Here is a 23,109-nt window from a genome sequence, read left to right as displayed (position 1 = left end):
TACGGAGTCTAGAAGTGTAAGGCATTATGTATTATTAAAAACATGTATTATTCAAAACTGACAGGCTGAGACTTTATAATTAAAACTCAATTCAAGGAAAGAAATTAAAACACAGTGTCAGTCAGCTGTGTGTTTGCTAAAGGAGGGACATTATTTCACACATTTCAGAATTAGTTAAACAATCAGCATAGATTAAAGATCTCTACTGTGTAACATACAGTCAATTACAAAGTACTCCAACATTGGGGTTTAGTGTTGCCACACCACCTGAATGTGGTACTGAATGTGCACTCACTGTTCTTTCCACATATTGGTTTCTCTGTCCATCCCTTGTTCTATCCACATATTGGTTTCTCTGTCCATCCCTTGTTCTTTCCACATATTGGTTTCTCTGTCCATCCCTTGTTCTTTCCATATATTGGTTTCTCTGTCCATCCCTTGTTCTTTCCATATATTGGTTTCTCTGTCCATCCCTTGTTCTTTCCATATATTGGTTTCTCTGTCCATCCCTTGTTCTTTCCACATATTGGTTTCTCTGTCCATCCCTTGTTCTTTCCACATATTGGTTTGACTGTCCATCCCTTGTTCTTTCCACATATTGGTTTCTCTGTCCATCCCTTGTTCTTTCCACATATTGGTTTCTCTGTCCATCCCTTGTTCTATCCACATATTGGTTTCTCTGTCCATCCCTTGTTCTTTCCATATATTGGTTTCTCTGTCCATCCCTTGTTCTATCCACATATTGGTTTCTCTGTCCATCCCTTGTTCTTTCCACATATTGGTTTCTCTGTCCATCCCTTGTTCTTTCCATATATTGGTTTCTCTGTCCATCCCTTGTTCTTTCCACATATTGGTTTCACTGTCCATCCCTTGTTCTTTCCACATATTGGTTTCTCTGTCCATCCCTTGTTCTTTCCACATATTGGTTTCTCTGTCCATCCCTTGTTCTATCCATATATTGGTTTCTCTGTCCATCCCTTGTTCTTTCCATATATTGGTTTCTCTGTCCATCCCTTGTTCTTTCCACATATTGGTTTCTCTGTCCATCCCTTGTTCTTTCCATATATTGGTTTCTCTGTCCATCCCTTGTTCTTTCCACATATTGGTTTCACTGTCCATCCCTTGTTCTTTCCACATATTGGTTTCTCTGTCCATCCCTTGTTCTTTCCATATATTGGTTTCTCTGTCCATCCCTTGTTCTTTCCACATATTGGTTTCTCTGTCCATCCCTTGTTCTTTCCATATATTGGTTTGACTGTCCATCCCTTGTTCTATCCACATATTGGTTTCTCTGTCCATCCCTTGTTCTTTCCATATATTGGTTTCTCTGTCCATCCCTTGTTCTTTCCACATATTGGTTTCTCTGTCCATCCCTTGTTCTTTCCATATATTGGTTTCTCTGTCCATCCCTTGTTCTTTCCACATATTGGTTTCTCTGTCCATCCCTTGTTCTTTCCATATATTGGTTTCTCTGTCCATCCCTTGTTCTTTCCACATATTGGTTTCACTGTCCATCCCTTGTTCTTTCCACATATTGGTTTCTCTGTCCATCCCTTGTTCTTTCCATATATTGGTTTCTCTGTCCATCCCTTGTTCTTTCCACATATTGGTTTCTCTGTCCATCCCTTGTTCTTTCCATATATTGGTTTGACTGTCCATCCCTTGTTCTATCCACATATTGGTTTCTCTGTCCATCCCTTGTTCTTTCCATATATTGGTTTCTCTGTCCATCCCTTGTTCTTTCCACATATTGGTTTCTCTGTCCATCCCTTGTTCTTTCCATATATTGGTTTCTCTGTCCATCCCTTGTTCTTTCCACATATTGGTTTCTCTGTCCATCCCTTGTTCTTTCCACATATTGGTTTCTCTGTCCATCCCTTGTTCTTTCCACATATTGGTTTGACTGTCCATCCCTTGTTCTTTCCATATATTGGTTTCACTGTCCATCCCTTGTTCTGTCCCTCTCCTTGATTTCATGGTCTTGCCCACCTTACGATTTAAATTATATTCCAGCTAGGCAGATGTGGAATGCACTTTTAAACCCAGGTGGAATAAATCAGTGGGCATTTAAAAAAATATATCAAGTGATTCCACATTATTATATTCAAACAGGCCTTGAGCACTGGATTTATTCCCAGTCTCTGAATACATTAGATATGATGTTGTCTGTGGTAAACAGGCCCAGCCCATGCACATTCCTTCTGCAGTCTTAATTACAAGTATCTCTGTCAATAATCACATAAAACAACTAACATACATTACATGCATATTCTAACAAGCAGAAATACATGTTGAAATCTGAAGATAATACGCATGGTAATTTACCTGCACATTTTAGTTAAAAGTGTTATTAAAAAACACTTGCCTGTAGAAAAACATCTATGATTGATTTCATGCATACAAATAATAAATATGTTGAGTTGCGTTTAAATACTATCTGTCATCATCACATGAAATCCTATGATTTACAGAGTACATCTGGAGGTTGTTAGACGGTTCATTGCCCTCCTGTTTGTTTTTATGTATAAAATAATGTCCGTGGTTATATTTATGTTTATTTTAGGTCCGCAGAAAACCAGAAGTATGAAGTTATCTCAAGGTAAAGCATGCTGTAATAGATCTACATCTACAATATGAAGACATACTACACTATACAAATACAACACACATTTGACTACTGGCACAGCCACTGCTCAACCTCTTGATACAATTGACTAAATTGCAAAGGCACCTACTGCCAGTAACACATTCTTTATTTAACAGATCTCTCTCTCTCTGATTCTAGATGTTAGAGAAACATGTGGTTGTGAATTGCGTTTGAGAAAAAAAGTTTGAGAGAAAAAAAGTTTATGTTCTTGTCTATTTTGAGTTCTTGTTCAGATTAATATCAACAAACAACTTTAAAGGCAAATAAACATTCTCTTGTAATTTACTTTTATAATCCCTTTCTTTCTCTTCTTGAAAAACTCTTCAAAAGAAAATGATGAATTGAAAACAGGTTTTTACACATGCTCTTAGGACTTGGTGATGTAATAGAATCTGGCTCTGCTCTCTGTCCAAAAGAAAACATAGGCAGACATAGCTGGGAAAGGCAATGAGGAGTCTGAGGATCTTCAGGAATTTATATCCTCGGGTCAATTTCAGTGTATCTGGGTGCGCCAGTATCTCCACATCTGGCTTAATCGTTGCAATCAAGCCTGAGAGATGTTTGGATACAACTGTTGTTTTGGATCATAAATTGAGACCTAACAGTAGGAGAATACTACTGTGTGGGGAGGCTGAAACAGTTCCTTTGGCTCTGGGGCCAAGCAGCTGATTACCTCACCAACACTCCTCATTAATCAATGTGCCAAATGAGTTTATTCAAGATTGGCCCCATTCATCATAGTCTTTTTGATGCACAAGTATACTTAGAAACTGTAGTACACACTTAACATGAAATCATAGGGAGAATGATTGAATGGTCCATAATTGTACATTTGTAGTAATTTTTTCTCTTGAACAATAATCATTTCAGCGCTGAACAAAAATATTCCTGGGAAACGTGGTCTTGGTTTATCAATCATGCCTCCATCACAAGCATGTGTTTAAAAATGTGAACCTCTAACAGTGGGGTTCAGGAAAGAGGGTGTAATGACTGAAGTGTTTATGACATGAATCCCAGTATTGTCCATATTTTCTTGGCACTGCCCAGATCCTCAGCTGAAATGATCAGGGCCAACTTAATTAAGGAAAGGGGTAGGGTGTAAAAAACAGTGCCCTTAATAGATTTCGGAAGTATTTTGATGAAGCAAAAACTCAGGGGTTCTCTTGAACACCTTAATCAGCTATGAAAGCAAACACATCTATCAGACTTAATTAACTTAACACAATTTGGCTCCCTTTGAATCAAAAGACTGCCTGATTGATTTTCAATGCTTCAGTTCCTCACAAACACTGTTTCTGTGAGGCACCATAATTATGGTGTAGCAGCCTAGGGACAGATATTTCTAACATTTATTTAGTTTGCTTACCTCACCTGCCTCCATCTACTGCAACTAACGGCTCGCTGTAGTCCGTTATCAACAGGAAATGGCTACATTTCGGATAACAAGTTGTGGGCTTGTACAGTAGGCCCATAGACTGTAGCCATCTTGTAGCATACAATAATATATTGTTGCTACTCACACGTTGAGACACTTTTCAATAAAACTACAGATGTAATTACAGTATTGTAGTAAATATTCTTACTCTGATTCTAACCCTTAATGTACTTGAGTTCTTCAGTTCTGGGAGAATTCCCTGGTGTGACATATTCTCTAACAATGGGCAGCAGCAGGGTTGAGTAGACATGCTCCTACAGAGAGCTGACCCCACTACCTGATTTATACCCACTGACTGCCCCCAGCTGTTACTATTGCCTGAGCCAAGACTAAGCATGCATAGCTGAATTGGCCAAATGCTACTTAGAGGGAATTTGAAACGTCCTCTCCAAAAAATTAACAGACCGTATAAATGCTGAAAAGTTTCAAGATTTTCCACCAGCAATAAAATATAGAACCTTGAGGTATAAAAATGTCAATGTGACAAAAATGGTCAGCCCTGTTCATTACCTGGCCTGCCACAATGAGGGATGCTGTACTTTGCGTTATTATCCGGGATCAAGTTACTTTCTCTAAATATAACACTGCATTCTGGCATATAGCAAATACTTTCTCTAAATAAAACACTGCATTCTGGCATATAGCAAATACCTTCTCTAAATATAACACTGCATTCTGACATATAGCAAATACTTTCTCTAAATATAACACTGCATTCTGGCATATAGCAAATACTTTCTCTAAATATAACACTGCATTCTGGCATATAGCAAATACTTTCTCTAAATATAACACTGCATTCTGGCATATAGCAAATACTTTCTCTAAATATAACACTGCATTCTGGCATATAGCAAATACTTTCTCTAAATATAACACTGCATTCTGGCATATAGCAAATACTTTCTCTAAATATAACACTGCATTCTGGCATATAGCAAATACTTTCTCTAAATATAACACTGCATTCTGGCATATAGCAAAAACTTTCTCTAAATATAACACTGCATTCTGGCATATAGCAAATACTTTCTCTAAATATAACACTGCATTCTGGCATATAGCAAATACTTTGTCATTCATCAGTTTGGAAGAGAAATAAGATGTGTTTTTATGAAGAAGTGGAAAGAGGCACATCTACCTCCTTTATGGAAGAGGACCACCTTAAACCTCTCAAAAGAAGATATTGCCAGGAACTGTCAAGTCCAACAGCCTCTAGAAATAAGTCACAGCTTCATTGTAAAACTATTAAGGTCTACAACTGAGGGGCTTCTGTTACAAAATATTTTGTCAGGCCTTTAGTGAGAGATGGGCTGCAATGTCTGGCGCAATGTGTGAAGCCAACACAATGAGTCATTGTAGCTGTGAAGGGAGAGAGTGGACTGTTGCGGTTCACAGATGAGGGATATTAGTCACAAGTCTGTGCACTGTTCCCATATCGACAGGACTCAGTGTATGGCTCTTGTCTACTGCAATGAAAATGGCACAGGGACAAATGGGCTTATCTTACACCTGTTGACCTAAACAAGCCTGTTGACAAGCTGTTCACAGGGCAGCTCAACTCAGAGGCGAACATGGATTTCAGATGCTGTGATCATAAGCCAGCTTCTCAATGTGTGTAGAACAGTAATGACATGCTATCTCAATAACTTGTCATAATAGTTATTTGATGTGGTAGAAGAACACTCCAATAATATCCTACATTTTTAAAGACCAAGGATTTATTTTTCTTGGGTTTGGTGTATTATACATACTGCAAATAATCAAATTGTGTCTAACTATTTGACAAGCATGTTACTGTTGTGCTGTATCCCAGTGTGTCCCAAACTCGGTCCTTGGGCCCCCCCTGGGTGTACGTTTAGTTTTTTGCCCTAGCACTACACAGCTGATTCAAATAATCAAAGCTTGATGATGAGTTGGTTATTTGAATCAACTGTGTAGCACTAGGGCAAAAAAACAAACGTGCACCTGAGGGGCAGGACTGAGTTTGGGACACCCTGCTCTATACCTTTTTTAAAAAGACTGGGTCCTCCATCAACAATATTCTTATTTTTCAATATTATTCCTCCCTGAGCCCTCTCTTCTTCTTCAGTTCTCTGTATTGGAAAATGTTGGTGTCCTTCCAACTGATGACCTACATTTATATCAAATTAACAGAGCTCTATTGTTGTGCTCATCCTGTTAGGCCATTACAACCCTTGAGAAAACAAACTATAGCACTGGAGCACAAATCCAAATTACAGGCACAGTTTATAAAGGTCCGACTGGGTTCACTGGAGGGTAGTCCAAAGAATAACAACAGCCTGATTTGTGCAGGAATTCTTGCCTCAGGTAGAGCTCAACTATATCATATTTTTGGTTGGCTCCAACTTTTAGCCTTGTCATTCACGTGCAAGAATGCCTTGCCACTGTGCAAAGGGGAAAAAGATGCATGAAGTACTGAAATGACACATAATCCTATGGAAACTTGGTCTGTAGAAAACTGGCCAAAAATAATGATAAACACCTCAGAGAACATAATAGAAAGGGCAATACCAATGCCCAGATATCAAACCCACATTCTCTGAGGAAAGCCCTATATGTATACTGCCCTGCCAAGCAAAAAGGCTGTAACTGCTCATAGCGTGGAACTGAGAAAAATGGCTTTTATTTACCTTGGTTTCACTGTAACTTTATGCAGTTACTGCTAATATTACCCCCATTTTCTTCAAAACACAATACAATAGAGGCAGGATACTTGTCCACATGATTAAGTATGTATTTAATGACATTAACTCATTTTCAACCAAATGAGCAGTTACTGCCTTTTTGCTTGGTAGGGCAGTATAGCCCAATGAACTAAAGCCATGGTGTCTCAGGCAAGGCCTTTCAGTACACACTCAAATGTCTACAGAATGTACAAACAAACATTTCAAACAAACCAATGTTGTACGCTCTGCCTCAAAATGACATCTGTTAGCATATTTGTATTTACAATAAATATGTTAATGAATATTTCTCGGTACATTCTGAAAAGGCATACAATTTGAAACAGCAGTATTTCTCAGAACAGTAAAGTGATTGTAAATATGGTTTACTCTATAAAGGTGTTTTTGACAGATGGCTGTCTAATTTGCCCAGTGTATTTTTCTATTATATACATGTACACCTGTATTTTTTGAGATAATACCGTTTTTACTGTATTCCAGTATGCCAGAAAACAAAAATGAGATACAACTGTAATTCATTTAAAGTATTTTTTCCATTTTGGTTTCTTCTATTACCAAATGCTACCAACAATGTTGACAATTCTGCTGACTAATTTTTACTGAGAATATGGAACATCACATTGTAATGAGTTATGATGGCATTTAAAAATAAACAAAAGCTTGTTATTCTATAACCAATAAGCAGTGCTATGTTTCATGTCTAATGAAATGCATATGAATGCTGTGCATTTTCCATTGATGTCAAAGTCAGGGGATGAGAGTTAAGAAGAGCACAGGCTTTCCAGCTGGTCTGGGTACAAGAACTTCACTACCTCCCTGAATCCATCCTCACAGGTCCTGGTCTTGGGAAATTCCTTCTGATTGTCTTCTTCCTCCTTGAATCTTTTCCAAGTCTCTGTGTAAAAAGAACAAAGAATTGACATGTTGCCATCCAACAGCAGACAAAAAGCGTACAAATCCATAACTTTTTTTCCTTCAGCAGGAAACAAGATGGTCACTGACAAGAGGAAGCAGCCATTTTTTAATCAGTTGAAATGAAATGAAATTTCCTTTGGTCTACAATATGTCTGGTTGGTCTATGACCTTATGTCTAGAAATGGTTTGAGCTGTATTGCCTAACAATTCAGATTGGCAAAACAATGGAAAAGCTTTACTTAAAAGAAACTAAAGGATTACAAGATTTATAACAAGAGAACTTTTAAATTACCGGAAAATAAAGGTATGCATACAAAAACAACAAAAAACACACAAAAAACATGGATAAACTCACCTTCATCCAATGTTGCCAGTAAAGTGTAGTTATCTGGATTATCTAGAAGATCTTTCTTCAGAACATCCCCAGTTTCCATTAATTGTAAAACTCCTGGGAAAAGTGAAAATACATATTGGGTGACATTCCGAATAGTTAGGTAATCCACAGCTGTAGCTTTGTTATTAACACTGCCATGCAAGTGCCCTCTATACTTCCCCCTCCTATTACCTCCTACTGTCTTCCATACTTGCACTTCAACTTCAGCAGTCCCTTGTCTTTCAATAGCAATTATCCTAACTGTGTCCTCTGTGTGAACCTTTGACGATGGCTTAACTTTGTACACCAAGAGGTTGTTATTGTCATGTCCAAGATTCATGTTTATGTAACAGCCAGTCCTGTTGCTCTCAGCATTATGTTCTAGGGGCAGAAATCAGAGAGATTAAAAATGTATATTGTTCAAAACCTATGGTTAAAATAATTTTCTGAATTGCATTGTGAATACTGCTGAGCTACAGTACCTGGACAAATCTTGCAGCATTTTCCCTCGGTTTTAACGGGATTTTGGCATGGATATTGGCTGGGACATGAGAGGCGTTTGCAGTCCTGTATGCCATCCTTACAGGTGCACAGGATGCACTCCAGGACCTTCCCCAGGACTGGATGCCACACATCACCATGAGAGTAGGTGTTGCCGCTGTACTGACATGCTGAGAGAAATAGGAAAAACATATATGCTCTAGTACTGCATATTATTACAATCACAGAGCTGTAAGAGTTAGAATACATTGACTGCTCAATGACCAGGGAAGTGACTCCCTATTGTAGGCCATGAAAATAGTACTACTATTAATAGGATAATAATAATAACAACAAGTAGAATAGCATTAATTAATATTATTAATATTATTAATTATTGTAGGGCTATCATTTAACTCTCACCCTTCTGGTGCTTTTTCTGCAGCAGGAAATTCACGGTGGTCTCTGCAGCACCTTTGAAGTGGAGCTTGGGCAGGCTCAGGCCTCTGGGAGTACCCCTGACTGTGGATGGAGTAGAGCGGACAGAACGCCCTCGGAACTGCTCTCCAGCACACTGGTCCACTGAATGCCTCTTGTGTATTCACAGAGACAAATAGACACAGTTATTATGGGGTTATTTTGGATTTATGAGCAGTTCCGATGCCAGTGAGTTGGAACCCCACCCCACTCCAGGTAAACTTGATTTACATGCCCCACAAATGAAGATTAAATATTAGTTGTTGTCTTCTCTGCAAAGGTGTGGTGTTTTGGATGTCATGGTTTGACAAATCTACAAGACTAAACCCATCAATGAATGAACAGAAAACCACCTACCACGCCTCGGTTCAGCTGTTGGCCTACATCCTCCACTGATGAGTACCCATTAATGCCACCATCTAATCAAAGACAAATGAAGAGGATATACATTGACTTTGATTACAACAGAAAGTAGGGTGAAAATCTGCTGTGGTAAGAAACAAATGTGATCACCTTTGCACACCAGACAGCAGGTATCTGGGAATGAGACTGGTGAGGAGCAGGTCAGCGGCTGGCAAGTTTTCAGAGCACAGAAAATATTTCCATTCTAAAAACAAATGTGGAAGAAAGCCAAAGGTGAAGGAAGAATAGAAGTGATTGTAGACATTGCCAGTCCTAGCTTTTTGGGGGCCCTAACTAAATATTGTTTTGGGGCCCACAACTCGCAAGCAAAACATTTTAGTGGCTTCCCTCTTGACGGCGGAGAGATCTTATTTTTTTACAAGTTAATTTCCTACAATTCTACACATTTTGCCATGGGGCGGAGAGAAAATGTAGCAGTTGTACAACTCATTTCATGCAATTCTACTCATTTTGCCATGGTGAGGAGATAGAAATGTGCAGTTTTAGAGCCAATTTCCTGCAATTCAGTGCAATGCCATAGGGTGGGGATACATTTTTGCAGGTTTAAAGCTAATTTCTTGCTGTTCTACACACTTTGCCATAACTTTTGCCATGTTAATATGATATCTGAGTGAGAGTGACTAACAAAACCAATGGATAGAAATTTGGGCACATGCCCTTTCTTGCCCGGTCGATAATTCAACCATGATTACTACAAGTTTAGATAGTTGGCTAGACTAACTGACCAAACTAAACATGTTTTGCTGACATGGCTAATTGAGTGACTGTCAGTGACTGAAATAACAAGAGAAAAACTGCTGATGCACATCCACATTTCTAAATGTCACCTTGTGTATTCTACTATTCTAACTCTCAACAATAAGTTGAGACCAAACTGAGTTCCTACAAAAAAAAGTAAAAAAAAAAAAAGAGTTGCTTACTGCCACAGGGAATTGTAGATACATTAAGAGCTCCAGTATTATGGCTGACCCATGAGGACAAATTCCCAGTTACGTTCTCAGAGTAAGGAGCTGTACACCATAAACTACAGGAAGAGAGAGTGTGACTTACTGAACATGTGCACATGACACACTGGTTTGTTTGTCGAGATGGGAAGAGGTCATGGTTGGCAAAGGTCTCCCCTGGTTGGTAGAAAGTTCCATTATACCTGCAGGACTTCACTGGGGCTCTCAAGCCTGCTGGAATCCTAGGCTCATCTGAGCAGATAATGAATGGTAAGCACAAGATGAGTAAGTGAATGCCAAAGCAGGATGTTTTTGTTTTACACACCTCTAACCTTATCTTCCTCAAGGATAGAAATGGTGGATGCAATTCAAGATCAAGTCCTGTGACTAGACATGGCATAAAAGCATACAGGTACTACTATACCAAATGGTGTCATAGAAATGATGAAATAACTTCATTGTACTGCATGTGTGTGCTTATTGTATGAGAATGCCTGATCCTACCTGTACAGCGAGGGCAGCACTGCTGAGAGTCAGTCACTGGGTTGTCACACCGCAGAGTAGGACACTTAATTGTGTTACATTTCACATGGCCTGTCTATGAGGGAAACGTTACATGGTTTACGGCATATCTTGAAATCCCACCCACCAAAACAACTGCCAATATGATGTATAGCCAGTAGCCTAAATCCTATTTGCACACAGTAGCCTCCAATCCAATACTCAGGTTTAGACAGTTTGATACAGTAGAGTATAGGGCAGTGTTGGGCTTCTTTTGGTACACGTTTACATGGTTTCATATTAGGCTACAGATGTGACAAAACTGACCAATGATGTATTCTAATTCTATGGGTACAGTACCTCAGTGCAGGAACACCGCATACAAAACATGAAACCAAAGGGTTCCAGATAAGGATGCCAGCTGTCTCCAGGACTGTATGTTTTCTCTTTGAAAGAACAGAAAACTGCAGACACTGGGTGAACCAAAAATGAAAAGTAAAGATGGAAAGTTATTTTAGCAGTAGAAGCACTTTAATATGAAGCAAAGCAGGAATTTTCATAAACAGAAAACGAAAGAGACTAATCTAATAAAAAATGATCTTCCATGGCTCACAAACCTGTCAGAGTAATAACTGCTAATATCTTCTGGCAAAAAAACACGTGGATTAAATCAGTATACTGTCATAATTGATGTTATGTGGTTATATAATTAATGTTGTGGTTATATAATGATTACATTTCAACCGGAATTAGCACAATGTAATACTAAATACAGTTTAATACTACACTGACCTTATAGACAGGCTAGAAATACACGCTGTATAAACTTGCCAGATATAGAAAAAAAGTTGGTTGCAACAATGATGAAATCCAGAAAAGGAAAAAATAACATAAACCCATGTTTAATCGCCAGTGGTGAGTAGTTGTAGTGTATTACTATAGTAAAACTCTTCGTTTGATTTGAGCTACAGACGCATCTCATCAATTGTGGATAACGGTTTAACTTTAGATTTGCAGACAGTCTGTCCTACCTTTTCTTGCTCTTATAACATCCGAAGCACAACAAGCGAACAAACAGACGCAAATTAATAAGAACATATGCTTCATGTTGGGGGATAAATCCTTGTCAATATGAAATGAAATAGCAGCAACTGCGACAGCAAACCCCAGGACAGTGTGAAACTCCCCATAAAATCACGAATTTATTCTTGGTTTTCATCGAAGGCGCCTCCTACAGGAAGAATACGCCAATGTATAAACTGGGTGAAGTGAATGATGTGATGTTGTCAAAGGAAATGGAATGAATAAGTCTAAGTTTGTTGGTTGTCAAGTATGCCTAAAGTAGGAATAAAGCCTATAGATATTGTCAAATAACTTATTGGAGGCAGAGCATATTATTACTGTGTCTCTCAAATGCACAGTAGCCCTAACATAAACATGTACAGTAAAACACCCTGCTAGACATGTCAGTGACATTATGGGTGCGTTCGTAAATTCACTCTGGCTATCTACTCCGATTTCAGAGCACTCTCGTCTGTGTACCAGAGCGCAGAATAACTGATGAATTTACAAACACTTAAAACCGTTTGAATATAGCCAGTGTCAGTAAACGTCGGCAAAAAAACACAATTAAAATTGTCAACAGCACAGTTAGTCACCAACGCTCTGGACAACATAACACCCTAACCAGCTCTGCTAGGGCGAGTAAAATGGTCAGAATGAGATTCTCTCATTTGTGTCTGGAAGTAGCTAGCAAGCTAGCCAATGTTAGCTTGGTTGCTTGACTGCCTTTGTGAGGTCAGAACGCTCGGATCAACCCTACTCCTCAGCCAGCACAACACTCTGAATTTACTAACACCCAGAGCACACTCTGGCACTCCAGATTGAACACACTCGCTAATGAAAGTGGATGGGAGCCTGTGATGTCATAATGAAAATGGGATGGGAGCCTATGATGTCATAATGGAAATGACATGACCTCCTTGAGGTCAAAAGCCTGCCACTAATTTGTCAAAGATTCTAAGGCAGGTAAGACCTTTCAATACGGAGAACCACATTCCTACTGGAGCACAATGGTTAGGACTCGTGCGCAAGTGGCGCTGCTTGCTCAACGCAACGACCAGCATCTGGGTCGCCGTGGAGGGCCACAAAGTCTGAGGCCCCGTCATGACAGACCTCAGAGAGAGAGGCCTCGGAGTCGACGCCCCCGATGTCAAGTGGGTCCGATGGTTGAGAAATGGACACGAAAACGATTAAGCTTCCACAGTCAAGATCATTCGCAGATGTGAGACGAAGACTGAAGGGCCGACACGTGGTACTTTGTGTTGGAGAATTGCCCAATTAGAAATGAAAGTGCAGATTAAAGCTTTGAGGCCTCAAAACATTTGTAAAGATACTTTTAGGCCTACTGTTTTTGTTCTCTAGACATCTAGCTACCCTCCTAAAAGTGGTGAAAGGGCCTACAAGTGCTACCAACACACTGCAATGTTATGGGACACAACATAAAAGGCCTGTTAAATCAACATTTCTCCAGCATTTATTAAAACATACAGGAAACATACAGGGATTAAAATGGTTACAGCTAGATGCCATCATGCCAACATCTTTACAGACTGAGCAAGTGAAAGAGCGCATAGAATAAAACATTGACAACACACCATTGTCCACATAGCATAGGACACTTATTTCAATCATTTAAAAATGTGACTGATTCAGTTTGACCAGACTAGATTACACAACGGAGTAGAGCTGTATTACATTTGCTGAAGGTAACAATGATTTATAGACAGTGAGATTCAAACAGTGCTTTGCGTCTCTAAATGAGACACTTCCCCATGAATATGACCCCAGAAATGTAATCATCAACTTGATGTTTGCTAGTATATCTACCATGTAGGCCTATAAACTGCAGTGGTTTCATTCTCAAATTAAGTCTTCAGCCCCCATTCACTTTTCATTTGTGGGATCGAAACACTGTATGGGCCTGAGAACAAAGACTTAGGGCTCTATTCAAGCCGTACCGCAGAAGTTCAGTGTTACCCTCTGGGCACAGCCGTCAATTCAACGTCTATTCCACATTGGTTCAACGTAATTTCATTGAAATGACGTGGAAACGACATTGGTTCAACCAGTGTGTGTCCAAGTGGGTACAGTGTGATTGACATTTAGCGGAGACTGCATTCACAGTAAACGCTGCATATGTCAGCTCAATCTGAAATGACCTTTCTATCAGGTAATCTGTAACACTTCAGCGATGAGATTGAATAGAGCCCATAATGTAGCTAAAAACAAACATTATAATAAAAATATCCTTTAACTCCTAACTGCCACGATATGTCATAATAGGAATTATTTTCCTTGTAAAGGTGAAAACAGACAAAGGCTAAACTATCGGCAACCTACTGTTGCCCCTCATGGTTGTGCTACTCTCCTCTTTGCGTTCACTGAGAAAAATGATTAATTTGTGTGGGAGAAATTACAGGACTTTGGGGTAGACAGAAAGAAAGCCAATAGACAAAATGCTCTTAATTAGACTTCCACACGACCAATTTGGTTGGAACATAAAAACAGTCAACCCGAGTCAAGGACAGAGGAGAAACATAATTCAAGAACCTTCCTTACCCACAAGTTTCACCTACTGTATACGTCCTGGGAAACATGTAGGATCTTTCAATGTAGTAGGCCTCCTGTAGGTTAATACAGATTTTAGGTACTCCCTCTGTGCCCCTCATACGTTTTCTCTCTTTTACACTCAGTCACACACACACGCCCTCTCAAGAGGTGGAGGTGCTCCCTGCCCCGGTATCTTCATCTCCTGTCTTCTGACGTTTCTTGGCCCGAATCTCATTCATGGCCTGCTCTATGGAGCGGGTGTCCCTTTTGTTGGCCACAGGTACTGAGGGAGTAGAGACAAATATATTTTGTTAAGCAAAGAACACAGCACACACCATGAGGAGATGTGATTCTCTGAGGATGAGAAATCAATACTGAGCCTCTTCACACTGACCCATGCCATATGCCTGGTTGGCTTCTAGCGTATGTGCTGCATCCTTAGCAGAAGAGGTGCCGATCAGATGGCTGTACTTGTCACGGTAATTGGAGCTGGGAGACGCTGCCCTCTTCTGTGTCTTACAGGCGGCCTCCTCTTCTAACGCAGCCTGCTCCTGAAGAGCAGTGGACAGGTTTAATTATCAAACACTTTCTTTGAGCAATAGCTCTGAACCCAACCTATACTCCGTAGATATTACGCTGAGTGAACAAAAGACAGCAGCATATTATAGAGCAAAGGGTTACCTGCAACATGGCAAGGACTATAGCTAGAGTGATTAGATCTGTTAAGGTGCAGAAAGACTCAAGTGTGAACCTTCAGTACTTGCGATGTTATAACAAGTCTACATTACTTTAAATCGGATTTCTCGATGTGTAAATGAATGTATTCTGCCAAATGATATACAGTTATGGACATGTATACTAAAGTATGTGTTTCTCTTCAGTTTTTTTCCTCAGTGAGCGTGACTGAGTCTCCAGTCTTACTTTAAGTCTTCGGCGATATTCAGCTTTTTGGGGGTCCCACTCCTCTCCTTTCCGGTAAGCCTCCAGCTCGTCGTCTGATGGAGCAAACTCCTGCCACAGTCATTTTGAATACATATTTTCAGTTACGCATCAGGAAGAATAACACATATACAACACATAATAAAATGCCACCACAATGCACTAAAATAATCGTGCAACTCATGGGAAGGGCATGTAAATCTGGTGATATTTGTGAATGCAGCCATAAAGAACATCCAAAAGAGGTCTGACCTTCTTAAAAATCATGACGTATCTACTCTCCTCATCCTCTCCGAAGGAAAACGATGCCAGACCAGCGACTTCTGCAACATCATGCCTTTAACAAGCCAGGATGTCAGTAAAAGTTTACATGCAAACTGTTACATATTATGTTTGTAGTCCTCTCATAAAATAAACTTATTACATAATGCTCTCTATTTATAGATTCAAGGATATATTTATAATTTTTCACTTACAATATGCTCCTTTCAATCTTTCCCATGGGATTGTACTTCCTCTTCTGTTGCTTAGTGTCTTGAATGAATTCTGACACCTCTTTCTCCATCTGAAAAAGAGATGAAGGCAGTATAAACAGGATCGTTCTTTACCCACCAAAGATCAGTCAATGAAGAATTGGAAACAATTCTTGGATTTGTTTCTTGGGATTTGGGTTGTCCAAGTTACTGACTGGACATTCAGCTGGATGAGCAGAAAATGAGAGACAGAATATAACCCCCCGCCTGCAGGCAGAGCCTCTCACCCTTTTCCTGAACTCGGCTTTCTTTTTCTTCTCATCCTCCTGCATCTTCTTTATTCTTGCTGCCTGTTCTGTTGAGGGATAGAAAACAAGGTTATATTATTCAATTGTTTTCATACTGAAAATATGGGCCTATTAATTCCCATGAGATGTTAAAACATATCGATTGTCTGAATAGCATATATTTCCTATACCATACTTTAATTACTTAGACATCACTTTAATTATGTTGGTAAACTCTGGATTTAGTGTCATCTGAGCAAATTAATCCATAGAGCAACAGGATCCTATGCTATAGATGCTTAAGTGTAATTCGCATCATTTTTGGATGAGGGACTACTGACAGCACATGTGACTTGCATAACATCTGTTCAGCATGTTGTTCATTAATACCAAATCACACACCCACTGGGCACACTGTCATTTCAGTGTGGATAATATTTGGTTGAGACGTTGTTCAATAAGATAATTCAATTAACTTATAGGTTTCTAATGGTGTTATCACTATGCTTTCAACAATCTAAAAGCACAACCAAATTCCAATGGAAAACTGTTTTTGTTTAGTTGTCACCCATATGCCAATTAAAGCACTTTCAACCATTTAAAAGTTAAATAAAAGGTTACAGTGCCTTGCAAAAGTATTCATCCCCCTTGGCATTTTTCCTATTTTTTTTGCATTACAACCAGTAATTTAAATGTTTATTTTTTTATTTGGATTTCATGTAATGGACATACAAAAACAAAAAAAGTGGTGTGTGCATATATTTTCACCCCCTTTGCTATGAAGCCCACCTTCATAAGTCACATAATTAGTTAAATAAAGTCCACCTGTGTGCAAAGTGTCACATGATCTCAGAGAGAGAGAGATCTCTCTCACACACACACAAACCTGTTATGAAAGGCCCATAAGTCTACAACACCATTAAGCAAGGGGCACCACCTAGCAACGGCACCATGAAGAACAAGGAGCTCTCCAAACAGGTCAGGGACAAAGTTGGAGAAGTACAGATCAGGGTTGAGTTATAAAAAAATATATATATCTGAAACTTTGAACATCCCATGGAGCACCATTAAATCCATTATTATAAATTGGAAAGAATATGGCACCAAAGCAAACCTGCCAAGAGAGGGCCACCCACTAAAACTTACGGACCAGGCAAGGAGGGCATTAATCAGAGAAGCAACAAAGAGACCAAAGACAACCCTGAAGCAGCTGCAAAGCTCCACAGCAGAGATTGGAGTATCTGTTCATAGGACCACTTTAAGCCGTACACTCCACAGAGCTGGGCTTTAGGGAAGAGTGGCCAGAAAAAAGCAATTGCTTAAAGAAAAAAAAATAAGCTAACACATTTGGTGTTCGCCAAAAGGCATGTGGGAGTCTCCACAAACATATGGAAGAAGGTACTCTGGTCAGATGAGACTAAAATGTAGCTTTTTGTCCATCAAGGAAAACGTTATGTCTGGTGCAAACCCAACACCTCTCATCACCCCGAGGACACCATCCCCACAGTGAAGTATGGTGGTGACAGCATCATGCTGTGGGGATGTTTTTCCCCATCGGCAGGGAAACTGGTCAGAATTGAAGGATGTCGCTAAATACAGGGAAATTCTTGAGGGAAACCTGTTTCCGTCTTCCAGAGATTTGAGACTGAGATGGAGGTTCACCTTCCAGTAGGACAATGACCCTAAGCATACTGTTAAAGCAACACTCGAGTGGTTGAAGGGGAAACATTTAAATGTCTTGGAATGGCCTAGTCAAAGCCCAGACCACAGATTCTCAACTGGATTGAGGTATGACTTAAAGATTGCTGTACACCAGCGGAACCCATCCAACTTGAAGGAGCTGGAACAGTTTTTGTCATGAATAATGGGCAAAAATCCCAGTTGCTAGATGTGCCAAGCTTATAGAGACATACCAAGAGACTTGCAGCTGTAATTGCTGCAAAAGGTATTGACTTTGGGGGGGGGGGGTGAATAGTTATGCACACTCAAGTTCTGTTTTTTTTGGCTTACTTCTTGTCTGTTTCACAATAAAACATCATTTGCATCTTCAAATTGGTAGGCATGTTGTACAAATCAAAAGATAACCCCCCCGAATTAAAACCGATGGTATTTTAATTGGGTGGGGTTGTAAGGCACTGTGCATTTACAAAATAAAATAAAAAGAGGTAATACAATCTCAGATATAGTTTATTTACACAACAAATTGTGTTATCACTGTGCTTCATCTAAAAGCAGAACCAAATGACCTGGATTGCAGTTGAGATCACATTAAAAGTATATGGTGCAAGTGATCAATGTCATTCGAGATTCTGAGCAGATTATTACAGGAATGTGAAGATCGCCACTGATCTGTGATGACCTATGCATGCTCTCTTGAACATAAGAACATAAGAAATGTATAGTTACAGTAACCTCATAATGTGGCCACGGATGTTATTCATTAAGGTTAAATGTTATAAACTCAGCAAAAAAATAAACCTCCCTTTTTCAGGACCCTGTCTTTCAAAGATAATTCGTAAAAATCCAAATAACTTCACAGATCTTCATTGTAAACGGTTTAAACACTGTTTCCCATGCTTGTTCAATGAACCATAAACAATTAACAACCGTTCCACAAGTGCATGTTCATTAAGACTAACAGCTTACAAACAGTAGGCAATTAAGGTCACGGTTATGAAAACTTAGGACACTAAAAGAGGCCTTTCTACTGACTGAAAAACACCAAAAGAAAGATGCCCAGGGTCCCTGCTCATCTGCGTGAAAGTGCCTTAGGCATGCTGTAAGGAGGCACGAAGACTGCAATTTATTTCCCTGGCCACATCTGCAATGTCTGTACTGTGAGATGGCTAAGACAGCGCTACAGGGAGACAGGACGGACAGCTGATCGTCCTCGCAGTGGCAGACCACGTGTAACAACACCTGCACAGGATCGGTACATCCGAACATCACGCCTGCGGGACAGGTACAGGATGGCAACAACAACTGCCCGAGTTACACCAGGAACGCACAATCCCTCCATCAGTGCTCAGACTGTCCGCAATAGGCTGAGAGAGGCTGGACTGAGGGCTTGTAGGCCTGTTGTAAGGCAGGTCCTCACCAGACGTCACTGGCAACAATGTCGCCTATGGGCACAAACCCACCGTTGATGGACCAGACAGGACTGGCAAAAAGTGCTCCTCACTGACGAGCTGTGGTTGTGTCTCACCAGGGGTGATGGTCGGATTCGCGTTTATGGTCGAAGGGATGAGCGTTACACTGAGGCCTGTACTCTGGAGAGGGATCGATTTGGAGGTGGAGGGTCCGTCATGGTCTGGGGCGGTGTGTCATAGCATCATCAGACTGAGCTTGTTGTCATTGCAGGCAAACTCAACGCTATGTGTTACAGGGAAGACATCCTCCTCCCTCATGTGGTACCCTTCCTGCAGGCTCATCCTGACATGACCCTCCAGCATGACACTGCCACCAGCCATACTGCTCGCTCTGTGCGTGATTTCCTGCAAGACAGGAATGTCAGTGTTCTGCCATGGCCAGCGAAGAGCCTGGATCTCAATCCCATTGAGCACGTCTGGGACCGGTTGGATCGGAGGGTGAGGGCTAGGGCCATTCCCCCCAAAAATGTCTGGGAACTTGCAGGTGCCTTGGTGGAAGAGTGTGGTAACATCTCACAGCAAGAACTGGCAAATCTGGTGCAGTCCATGAGGAAGAGATACACCGCAGTACTTAAGGCAGCTGGTGGCCACACCAGATACTGACTGTTACTTTTGATTTTGAACCCCCCTTTGTTCAGGGACACATTGTTCCATTTCTGTTAGTCACATGTCTGTGGAACATGTTCAGTTTATGTCTCAGTTGTTGAATCTTATGTTCATCCAAATATTTACACGGTAAGTTTGCTGAAAATAAACGCAGATGACAGTGAGAGGACGTTTCTTTTTTTTTGTTGCTGAGTTTATTAGTTTGTGTTAACTTTAGGCTATTTACTGTATTACAAAAGTAATAGACAAAAGTTACAGAATAGGACTAAATCAAATCAAACTTGAAATGCACTTTAAATAAAGTTTGAGTTGATGTAGTCCTATTCTTTAACTTAGATTATTGGTTGAGATGAAGACTTGAATCCAACATATCAATTTGAAATTCAAACAAACTGGAATTAAAGCCAGACTAAAGTCAGATGCAAAGATTGGACAATCCAAGCAGAAGACATCTCCTTCAAAATGTTGATATTTGGTTGCGTTGACGCCAAACAATTCAATATCAATAAATATATATATATTTTTTTTAAATAAAAAAAATCTACCTGAGCTTGAAACCCTAGGCCTAATTTATTGTCTATTTTTTGTTGAATTCAAACAGTTGCTCTTTGACTTGCAAATGCTATAAACAGTGCATTCAGAAAGTATTCAGACCCCTTGATGGTGGAACAAGCTCCCTCACGACACCAGGACAGCGGAGTCAATCACCACCTTCCGGAGACACCTGAAACCCCACCTCTTTAAGGAATACCTGGGATAGGATTAAGTAATCCTTCTAACCCCCCCCCCCCCCCCCACAAAAGATATAGATGTACTATTGTAAAGTGGTTGTTCCACTGGATATCATAAGGTGAATGCACCAATTTGTAAGTCGCTCTGAATAAGAGCGTCTGCTAAATGACGTAAATGTAAATGTTGACTTTTTCCACATTTTGTTATGTTACAGCTTTATTCTAAAATGGATTAAATTAAATAAAAAAATCCTCAATCTACACCCAATACCCCAAAATGACAAAGCAAAAACAGGTTTTATGAAATGCTTGAACATATATATATTTTTTTAAATAACAAAAAAATACCCTTCCCTAGAGCTGGCCGCCCAGCAAAACGGAGCAATTGGGGGAGAATAATTCTTTGTCCTGAATGCCAAGTGTCACGTCTGGAGTAAACCTGGCACCATACCTAAGGTGAAGCATGGTGGTGGTGGCAGCATCATGCTGTGAGGATGTTTTTCAGCCGCAGGGACTGGGAGACTAGTCAGAATCGAGGGAAAGATGAACAGAGCAAAGTACAGAGAGATCCTTAATGAAAGCCTGCTCCAGAGCGCTCAGGGCCTCAAACTGGGGCAAAGGTTCAACTTCCAAGCAGACAACAACCCTAAGCACACAGGCAAGACAACACAGGGGTGGCTTCGGGACAAGTCTCTGAATGTCCAGCCAGAGCCCGGACGTGAACCCGATCGAACATCTCTGTAGAGACCTGAAAAAAAGCTGTGCAGCGACGCTCCCCAGCTTGAGAGGATCTGCAGAGAAACTCCCCAAATACAGGTGTGCCAAGCTTGTACCATCATACCCAAGAAGACTCGAGACTGTAATCACTGCCAAAAGTGCTTCAACAAAGTACTGAGTAAAGGGTCTTATGTAAATGTGATATTTCATTTTTTTTTTTTTTTTTTAAATACATAGATTAAAGCTGTAACGTAACAAAATGTGGAAAAAGTGAAGGGGTCTGAATACATTTCCCGAATGCACTGTAGGCTTAAAAAACATAGTTGGTGATTGACAAAGTAAGGTCACATTTCATTTGCTCTCTTAAACCTACTGTTTGGAATGACTTCGAAAGCAACAGTGAAGTTAAGTGTAGATCTCTCAACAAATCATTCTCACGATAGTGCATTGGTAAGTCAGTGACAAACATAGCCAGGCTTGGTTAAAACCCTGGAAGGGAGCCCAAAGGGCAGATAGATAATTCTCCAGTAGGAGGTGCTGCCCAGACTACTTTGTTTTCTGATAGCAGATGTTGAAAGCCTATTATTTTAATAGATATACATTCAACATTTTATACAAGGTTTGTCTGTTTTAATATTTGGTAACCATGCGGACATAGTGATGTAGTTTAAGTTTATGACTTTTTTCAAATCAAATATATTTTTCACGTAGATTCAACGTCACAATACGTTGACAAATTACATTGAAACAACATTGATTCAACCAGTTTGTGCTGCTTTGCGTTCGCAAACAAACAATGAATGATGGATCATTTGGCCAATGAGAGCACTAGAAGGACTGACTTTGACCAATAGAATGCATCTTAAACAAAAACGTAATTCACTACAAGGGCAAATACTCGTTCGTGACTGGATACTTTTCTGTACAGACGATAGGGAGGTTGAGTTCTCCACGGAAGGGATCCTGTAAACAGCTACATTTACGAAATACTCTTATCTTTACAATCGAATAATACAAACGAATTGAGGATAAATAACTGTAGAGTAATACTGAATATACCTCGGGCCTTTCGTCGGCTCTCCTTGTCGCCGACTGTGGGAGGTTTTTCCATCGAACTCAAGATTGAGCCCAGGAGGTCCGCCATTTTGGACTGAATGATCACTACCGGAAGCATGTTGTTTAAAATCATTCGTGAGGAGGGAATACGCATGCGCATATCAACAAAGAATATTAGAATAATCGGCATAACAGGCTATTTATTATAGCCTTCTATTGACAAATGATGGGTTGTATTAGTGAATGTACTGAAATAATATATATATTTTGTTTCTTGAGTTTAATTACGGTGCCTTTTTTGTTGTCTGTAAATTGTCTGTGTATGCTACAGTACACAGAAAAATGAAAATAAAAAACAAGTTTTTTCAATGTATTGCAATTTGCAATATACGTTTATAATTTTTTTATAATAGCTCTAATCAATGATAGAACATTTTCTTCATGAAATAAATAGCAGGTAGCCCAGCATTAGCGGTTAGGAGCATTGGGCCAGTAACCGAAAGGTGGTTCGAATCCCTGAGCCAAGGAATTTAGGTGAAAAATCTGTCTATGTTCCCTTGAGCTTAGTGATCAACCCTAATTGCTCCTGTAAATTGCTCAGGATAAGAGTGTCTGCTAAAATGTAAAACATTAAAT

The 23,109-nt window shown here is 39.9% G+C and overlaps 2 protein-coding genes across 2 annotated transcripts; both read right to left on the bottom strand.

Annotated features, from left to right (window-relative positions):
- Positions 1–2,735: 2,735 nt before the first annotated feature.
- LOC106563420 (chordin-like protein 2) lies at positions 2,736–12,105 on the bottom strand. The gene is made up of 11 exons (XM_014128975.3): positions 11,935–12,105; positions 11,264–11,376; positions 10,907–11,000; positions 10,509–10,654; positions 9,549–9,642; positions 9,393–9,454; positions 8,982–9,150; positions 8,561–8,749; positions 8,271–8,459; positions 8,061–8,153; positions 2,736–7,685 (listed from the first exon to the last, which is right to left on the bottom strand). The coding sequence occupies exons 1-11, from the start codon at positions 12,008–12,010 to the stop codon at positions 7,552–7,554; spliced, it is 1,359 nt and encodes a 452-aa protein (XP_013984450.1). The 5' UTR covers positions 12,011–12,105; the 3' UTR covers positions 2,736–7,551.
- Positions 12,106–13,416: 1,311 nt separating this feature from the next.
- On the bottom strand, positions 13,417–22,579 carry spag7 (sperm associated antigen 7). Its single transcript, XM_014128976.3, has 7 exons — positions 22,477–22,579; positions 16,215–16,282; positions 15,931–16,019; positions 15,707–15,791; positions 15,437–15,526; positions 14,910–15,066; positions 13,417–14,798 (listed from the first exon to the last, which is right to left on the bottom strand). The coding sequence occupies exons 1-7, from the start codon at positions 22,559–22,561 to the stop codon at positions 14,677–14,679; spliced, it is 696 nt and encodes a 231-aa protein (XP_013984451.2). The 5' UTR covers positions 22,562–22,579; the 3' UTR covers positions 13,417–14,676.
- Between the last annotated feature and the right edge of the window lie 530 nt (positions 22,580–23,109).

This window comes from Salmo salar, chromosome 11 (genome assembly GCF_965601325.2).
Source record: "Salmo salar chromosome 11, fSalSal1, whole genome shotgun sequence".
Classification (NCBI taxonomy): Eukaryota; Metazoa; Chordata; class Actinopteri; order Salmoniformes; family Salmonidae; genus Salmo; species Salmo salar.
This window is presented reverse-complemented; position numbering and strand designations above follow the sequence as displayed.

Bases quoted from the DNA above. Each gene is read 5' to 3' on its own strand.
- LOC106563420 (XM_014128975.3), bottom strand. From the start codon at position 12,010: ATGAAGCATATGTTCTTATTAATTTGCGTCTGTTTGTTCGCTTGTTGT. The intron at 10,655-10,906 runs GTAGGATCAGGC...TTATCTGCTCAG, and splicing joins GTGCTGCCCTCGCTGTACAG to ATGAGCCTAGGATTCCAGCA. The intron at 7,686-8,060 runs GTGAGTTTATCC...CTTTTTACACAG, and splicing joins ACTGGCAACATTGGATGAAG to AGACTTGGAAAAGATTCAAG.
- spag7 (XM_014128976.3), bottom strand. From the start codon at position 22,561: ATGGCGGACCTCCTGGGCTCAATCTTGAGTTCGATGGAAAAACCTCCC. The intron at 15,792-15,930 runs GTAAGTGAAAAA...GGCTTGTTAAAG, and splicing joins AAGATTGAAAGGAGCATATT to GCATGATGTTGCAGAAGTCG. The intron at 15,527-15,706 runs GTCAGACCTCTT...TGACTGTGGCAG, and splicing joins ACGTCATGATTTTTAAGAAG to GAGTTTGCTCCATCAGACGA.